We start from the raw sequence: 7,727 nt of genomic DNA, 5'->3' as shown, positions 1-7,727 counted from the left end.
GGGATGCACAGATCTGCCCTCACAAAGGAGGGAGAGCTTGTACCTGAAGGCAGGCTGGGGGGGGGAGGCTCTGCAACTTACCCGGCTGCTTCTTGCTCCTCGTGGCCCAACTGAGGGCTGCTGGGAGCAGGGGGCGGGGCTTGTTGCATGTGCCCGCCCCCTGAACTCCTTACTGCCGGAGCTCTGCTCCTGTGCGCTCCCGGAGGAAATGACCCCTGACTACCTCCTCCACGCCCTCAGTGACCCCTGCTCCATGCCCAGAAGACGGCAAAACAAAACCTCCAGGACCCCCGCCCAAACTGGCCTGGAGAACAATGGCTTCCTGACCCCGAAGTGGCAATCGGCATTTCCCCGGGCGTGTAAGACAGGGAACTAAGCACTGAAGCAACCTGCCCTCCCTCTCACGATCTGCCTAAGTTCACAAGATCAGCATTGCTGTCCGATGGCCATCGAGCCAGTTTGGTGTAGTGGTTAGGAACACGGACTCTACTCTGGGAGAACCAGGTTTGATTCCACACTCCTCCACATACGGCTGCTGGTGTGACCTTGGGTCGGTTACGAGTTCTTTCAGAGCTGCTCTCTCCCGAGCAGCTCTCAAAAGAGCTCTCTTAGCCCCACTCACAGGGTGCCTCTTGTCGGGAGGGGAAGAGAAAGGAGATCGTAAGCCGCTCCGAGACTCTGAGTGAAGGTCGTGGTCAGTGTTCCCTCTAAGCTGAGTTAGTGTGAGCCAGCTCACAGTTTTTTAGCCTCTGGCTCACACATTTTTGTCTTAGCTCAGGAAGGGATGGCTCCAGAGCAAACTAATTTCTGCAGTAGCCAAATTACTTGCTCACAACATTAATGCCAGTAGCTCACAGAGTAGAATCTTTGCTCACAGGACTCCATAGCTTAGAGGGAACATTGGTCGGGGTATAAATCCGATCTCTTCTTCTTCTTAAAAACCTCCAAAGAAGGAGAGCCCACCACTTCCCAAGGAAGCCTGTTCCACTGAAGGACCGCTCTAACTGTCAGGACGTTCTTCCGAATGTTTAGCCGGAAACTCTTTTTTCTCAACACAGTGAAGGTCCCGGGTTCTATCCTCAGCATCTCCAGTTAAATGGATATTGAGCTGGTGCAGTCCTTAGAGTGTTGGACCACAATACGGAGAAGAAGCTAGCTTGGGTCAGAACTTAATGCAAGGGACAGGTCGCATCGCTGCAGTAAATGAGTTCTGCCGGGCTCAGACTGTTTCTGGCTCAGTCCCGTACAACACCGTCTCCCGAGTCACCTTCCCAACTGCGAAAAGGGCTCCAGAGTCCCACGGCCTCTGCAAGGCTTCCGAGAGCCGGCCGCCGTCACCTCTCTCCCCAGACCAGTTCATTTTCGTTTGAGCGCTCCTTTTAAGAGGCGTGGGGGCTTGACGGCCTGTCCCCTTGTTTCCCCCTAGGTGCGTCAGCATCTCCTCGTTGGCCTTCAGCATGGACGGCATGTTCCTGTCGGCGTCCAGCAACACAGAGACAGTGCACATTTTCAAACTCGAGACTGTGAAAGAAAAGTGAGTCCCCTGCCAGGCCCAGGGAGTTGCGTGCCGTTCGATCGGGGTGGCCTGCAGGCTACATCAGGCCGCTGAGGTCGTCGGCAAACTGAAATTGTGGCGTGGGGAGTGGTTTGCCTGCAGTTTCAAAGAAAAATATTGAGGTTTTTCTCTCTGCCCCCAATTATTTTTTTTTTTGCACACAATGCCTTTGTTCCTGTTCTCTGTGACTCTGAAGCTCGAGCTTCTTTTGTGGCGGCAGGCCACTTGGGACTGAGACTGCCTTGAAGCTGAGGAGATTGGTGGTGGTGGTGGTGGTGGGGGTAATGAATATTTTTAAATAAATGAATTAACAGAATCTCGGCTCAGGTCGCAGGGCAATGATGTCGAAGCCCAGTGTCTCTTTGAGCAGAGCGATCTGCGGTTTTTGGGGATTTCTTGTGGTATTCTGCAGCTATTAGGGTTTAAAAACAACAACACAACGTTCCCATTCTCCAAGACATTCCAGGGACCATATGTGGTTCCACCCCACATCTCCGCTTACGGCCCCTCGGCAGCCAGGTCAAGCTAAGTCCGGGTGGCTGACCCCAAGTTTCTCAAGTGAGCTTCATGGCCGGGGGTGGGTGGGATTGTAACCCAGTTCCCTTATGAAAGGGGCAGCATTGTGAGAATGCGGCCTTGGAACTATCTGAGAAGATGAGTTCAGCATCAGAGGAGGCGAGGTTCCAGAAACCGGGAGGGTGTGAGCAAATTAAAGGGGTATTGGAGGCTGCGGTGGCTCAAGTGGTTGAGATGCCGAACTGCAGGCTGGAAGGTCGGTAGTTCGGCAGTTCGAGACCCGAGTGCTGCGTGACGGAGTGAGCTCCTGTCTCTGGTCCCAGCTCCTGCCAACCTAGCAGTTCGAAAGCAAGACATTGCAAGTAGATAAATAGGTACCACTTCGGTGGGAAGGGAACAGCGTTCCGTGCGCCTCGGTGTTTAGTCCTGCCGGCCACATGACCACGGAAACGTCTTCGGACGGCGCTGGCTCTTCGGCTTGGAAATGAAGATGAGCACCGCGTCCCTAGAGTCGGATTCGGCTGGCTTTCGAGCAAGGGAAACCGTTACCTTTACCTAGAGGGAATTTGGCTTTCGCCCTATAGGGCTTTCTAAACTTCCTGGGGGTTGAGCAGATTGATTTCCCACTCCTTCCTTTTCTTCTTTATTGATCGATCAATCGATCGATCGATTACATTTATAGCCCGCCCTCCCCGCAATCGGGCTCAGGGAGGCTCACATTACTTGGCCCGTGTGCCAAGATTCCTATAAAACATTTAAAACCATTTAAACCATCAACAGAATGTCAATCAAAGTGCATACAGTCGTTATGAAGGCAAGATGGCGTGCTGTCCACGTTCTGTCCATTCAGCGCATGCTCACTCCTCATCAAGCCTGTTTGGGAGGGACTTCTCTCCACACACCCCTTTCTTTTGAAAATAAACCAGAAGGAAATCCCCGGTCCCGTCTTTGAGCGCCCCTGATTCGTTGCTTTCGACGTCCAGCACCTCTGTTAGGTGGCGCAAGGGACGTATCTGTAGAGTGGAATGCCGTCGAATAGAAGAGGGGCTCTCGCCGCCCGTGAACGATAACCAGATCCTCTGTCTGACGCTCTCCTCTCCCTCCTCACTTCCAGACCTCAGGAGGAGCCCACAACCTGGACGGGTTATTTCGGGAAAGTGCTGATGGTCTCCACGAACTACCTGCCCGCCCAGGTCACGGAGATGTTCAACCAAGGCCGGGCCTTTGCGACCGTCCGGCTCCCCTTCTGCGGGCACAAGAACATCTGCGCGTTGGCCACGTGAGCGCGGGCGTCGGGGTGGGACTGTGAAACGCCCCCTGTCTTCGCCACGAGGAGCTAGAGGGGAAAGGTGGACTGGTGGGTGGTGCTTGGAGCAGGTCTGAGTTTTGTCCTGTGGCTCAAGGGATAGTGTGTGTGTGTGTGTGTGTGTGTGTGTGTGTGTGTGAAAGCCCAGGTGAATTTTACACTTTCGGAGGCTTCTGGGAATTTGAACGGCAAGGCCTAGGCCCAGGGTCCCCAACCCTCGTGTGATTCCTTCTATTCACAGCCCAGAATGGTACAATTTTAAGTCCCGCGTGTTTAGAGTTCCCGGATTATTTAAATTAAAGTCTAATTAACGCATCGACTGTTTGACTGGGAAGTGCAGAGCTTCACTTTGAACCTTGCACAAATAAATAAACCTCAGTCTCTCCCTTGGAGATGGGAGGCCTGTGCCCTGCAAAAATCGAATGTTTTTTAATGTGCAGCGCTGAGACTTAGTGGTCAATGCATGACTTTATTTCAGTCAAAGAGGTTCTAAGTGGGTCCAGTCAGTCACCACAGTTCTACATGATGTGTTGCTTCAGTTGCTGGGTTTTGTCTGCTCTTAACACACTGGGTAGGAGCTGTGGTGGCTCAAGTGGTTAAGACGCTGAACTGCAGGCTGTGGAAGGTTGTTCGTTCAGCAGTTCAAGACCTGAGTGTGCCGCATGACGGAGTGAGCTCCCATCTCTGGCCCCAGCTCCTGCCAACCTAGCAGTTCAAAAGCAAGAAACTGCAAGTAGATAAATAAGAACCACTTCAGTGGGAAGGTCACAGCGTTCCGTGCGCCTTGGTGTTTAGTCATGCCGGCCACATGACCACGGAAACGTCTTCGGACAGCGCTGGCTCTTCGGCTTTGAAACGGAGATGAGCACCGCAACCCTAGAGTCGGACTCGACTGGCTTTCGAGTAAGGGAGACCTTTACCTTTTTTAACACACTGCGTATTTTACGGCCACCATTTAAGTAGTGGGGCTTTGGTCGGGGCTTGTCTTCCTTTCCTCTCCGAAGAGCTGAACGTGCCGTCTGCTCAGACTCGCCCATCAGAAGCAGCTGTCAGAGCGATACCCTCCGCTGGCGTCGACCGGATCCCTGGGAATTAATTAATCAAACGACTTGCTGCTTGCTCGGTTAAACGAGGCTCTCAGTGGTAATTGTACAAAACTCGCAGCCCATCCGGTCTCCCAGGGCAGGAGAGGCTGCCTCGTGGCGGAAAGCGTCTGATTTCTCCGAAGGCCGGCGTTCCAGATGATAGTCGCAAAATTACCCCAGTTGCAGACGAGCATCTGCCAAGCGCAGGGGGGTGGGGGGAGTTGTGGGGGGGAGGCATTTTCCTCCGCTCCTCATAACATCAGCAGCAATGAAATTGATCCACAGAAGGTTCAAGTCAGAGGAATTAAAGTGTGTCTTTGTGCAGGGGGGTGGACACCATGGGAGATTTCCCCTAGCGGAAGGGGGGTGGGTGGGTTTCACCAGTTCCCCCCCCTCCCGCCACAGCCCCCCATAATGTTCGCGGGGGGGGGTCCCCTCTTCGCCTTAGGAGCAACGTGGTGGGGGTCTTTTTTAGGCTGCGGCAGGAGGGCTCAAGTGGTTAAGACGCTGAACTGCAGGCTGTGGAAAGTCGGTAGTTCAGCAGTTCAAGACCCGAGTGCGCAGCATGCCAGAGTGAGCTCCCGTCTCCAGTTCCAGCTCCTGCCAACCTAGCAGTTCAAAAGCAAGAAATGGCAAGTAGATAAATAGGTACCACTTCGGTAGGAAGGTCACAGCGTTCTGTGTGCCTCAGTGTTTACTCATGCCGGCCACATGACCACGGAAATGTCTTCGGACAGCGCTGGCTCTTCGGCTTTGAAACGGAGATGAGCACCGCGACCCTAGAGTCGGACTCGACTGGCTTTCGAGCAAGGGAACCTTTACCTTTCCTAGGAGGGGGACAGAGGGGCTTTGCTGGCCGAAAGCCCTTCCTCAGAGGTGGGACTCCAAAACGGTACATAGAACTTTGCTGCCCACAGATGTAGCAACAGCCACCTGCTTCAGTGGTGTTGGCAGTAAAGCTTTGTTGAGGAGAGATGCCTTTGGGCTCTTCAGTTCCCCATTAGGTGGAAGGGGAACAAGCCGCTCTCTTGTTCCAGAGGGGAAGACTAGAGCTAATGGACTCGAAGTTAAGGGAGAGTAGATAGGAGAAGCTCCCTAACGGTGAGTGAAGTTTGACTCTGGACCCAGTTATTTGGGTGGAAGGAACCTGTCCCCTGGAGGCTTCCAGGCAGCTGGCTGGACAATTGTCAGCTAGTTGTGGGTTTCCTGTTGCGCGTCAGACTAGATGGCCCGTGAGTCCCGTACTGACTCTGTCATATCAAAAGTCCTAATGTCACACCTCCCCCAAATACTTTTTAAAAAAAAAATCCTTCTAGGTCAGGTAGTATTGAAAAAGTTTGAGTCGAGTGACACTTTGAAGACCAACGGAGTTTAATTCTGGGTATAAGCTTTTGTATGCACGCACACTTCTTCAGAGGCATTGAAACAGACTTTGCTGACAATTACGTAGAGGTGCGTGGGGGGGGAGTTAATTGCCAGGCAGGGTTAACTGGAGTCAAGATGCATAAGTAACTGAGTGATAAGTACTGCTAAATTTATTTATTTATTAGTTTGATTTATATCCCGCCCTCCCAAAGGCTCAGGGCAGCTCGCATGCGGCAAAGCCGAGTGCAAAATACAATACAGTGTATAATAAATAGAACCTTTAAAATCACAATAAAACCTTCCAATAATACGGTGCTATACCTATATTAATCATCCAAGATGGGGACAACCCCCGCCCCCAGGTTTGGTGGCCAGCTGTCTCAGTAGCGTGGTCTCCCACTACACTGTCTCAAAGTTCTGCCTGGGCCCGCTTGCCCCCGTTCTTATAGGGCCTACCTATAAGTCGGCACCTACCGTTGGGGAGACCCTCTTGTTCTTTGTAGAGCACTTTACTTTTGTGATTCAATGATTTTATTTTTGTTTTAAGCGGTTTTAATCTTGTTTTGTATGTGGGCATTGTTGCCCTCTCGTAAGCCGCCCTGAGCCCGCTCCCGGGGAGGGCGGGGTCAAAATACTAATAAATAAATAAAAATAAATATTAAAGCAGTTGGTAAAACCTGTGAATAGCAGCAGATTAGCACACAGATAATAAAAGAGTTAACAAACCGATGCAAGAACTGAGTGACATAGCGTGTGTAGTGAGATAACAACCTGATATCTCTCTTAAGCCCTGGGGGTTCAGTTGCTTATGCATCTTCTTGACTCCAGTTAGCCATTCCTGGCAACTAACCCCCACCCATCTATATGTAATGGTTAGCAAAATCTGTTTCAATGTATCTGAAGAAGTGGGCATACACATAAATTCAGCTTTGTTGGTCTTAAAGGTGTCATTGGACTCAAACTTTGTCCTCTCGCTTCAGACCGACACGGTTGCCCCACCAGAATCTATCTGCATGAAAGGCTGTATTGTAGATATCTGCCGTTATACAGGGGCCAGAAAAACACACTGAGCTCGGAGAGAGGTCTTTTGAGGGACTCTTCTTGCAGACAAGCGAGGCCTCAGCCGTTCCAAGTGGCTTCCCCCTGCTGTTGGATGCAGGCATGCTTTCATAACTCGTAGAAGCTGCACGAAACACGCTTTGTGCCTCTGAGGTTCCTCCTCTGTTTATCGAGAGTCGGGCGCCAGACTGCTGATCTGAAGAACCGCTTTAAGTGACTCGGTGCTTTGAATGGAACGATTCTTTCGCTCTGTGAGACGCTATTGCTGGGTACAGTAAACCAAAGAGGGTGTCTTTAAAGAGAGAGGAGGGGTCTATGGACAGCTGTTAACCAAGTAACCTCCTCTAAGTACCAAATGTTGGGGATGAATGGGAAATTGTTGTTGTCTTGACGCTCCCATAAGCTTCCCCAAGGTCTCTTCCAGGCCACCGTTGGAAACAGGAAACCTGTACTCAGGGGTCATTTCATAGAAAAAGAGGTGCAGGAGCTTATTAGCATAACTCATTAGCATAACTCATTAGCATATGCCACACCCCTTGACGTCACCGGAAGTGTGTCAGGAGGCAACACCCACCGCTCAGGCTCCACTGGACTGTTTTGGATTGCTAGCTATTGGGGGGGGAGGGAACGTGCAGATCTGTCCTCGCAGAGGAGGGAGAGCTTGTACCTGAATAAAACTTGGTCTTAAAGGTGCCACTGGACTGTTTTGGATTGCTAGCTATTGGGGGGGGAGGGAACGTGCAGATCTGTCCTCGCAGAGGAGGGAGAGCTTGTACCTGAATAAAACTTGGTCTTAAAGGTGCCACTGGACTGTTTTGGATTGCTAGCTATTGGGGGGGGG

The 7,727-nt window shown here is 51.6% G+C and overlaps 1 protein-coding gene across 1 annotated transcript in view; it reads left to right on the top strand.

Annotated features, from left to right (window-relative positions):
- The window catches only part of WIPI2 (WD repeat domain, phosphoinositide interacting 2), a 55,649-nt gene that overhangs the window by 40,081 nt on the left and 7,841 nt on the right, over positions 1 to 7,727 (top strand). The window contains exons 8-9 of the mRNA XM_015426754.1: positions 1,427 to 1,534; positions 3,186 to 3,350. Of these exons, the coding sequence (XP_015282240.1) occupies positions 1,427 to 1,534; positions 3,186 to 3,350 (273 nt within the window). The remainder of the gene's footprint in view (positions 1 to 1,426; positions 1,535 to 3,185; positions 3,351 to 7,727) is intronic.

The sequence above is a fragment of the Gekko japonicus genome, unplaced genomic scaffold (assembly GCF_001447785.1).
Source record: "Gekko japonicus isolate JY-2015 unplaced genomic scaffold, Gekko_japonicus_V1.1 scaffold4221, whole genome shotgun sequence".
Taxonomy (NCBI): Eukaryota; Metazoa; Chordata; class Lepidosauria; order Squamata; family Gekkonidae; genus Gekko; species Gekko japonicus.
Note: the sequence above shows the minus strand (reverse complement) of the source record. Positions and strands in the feature narration are given on the sequence as shown.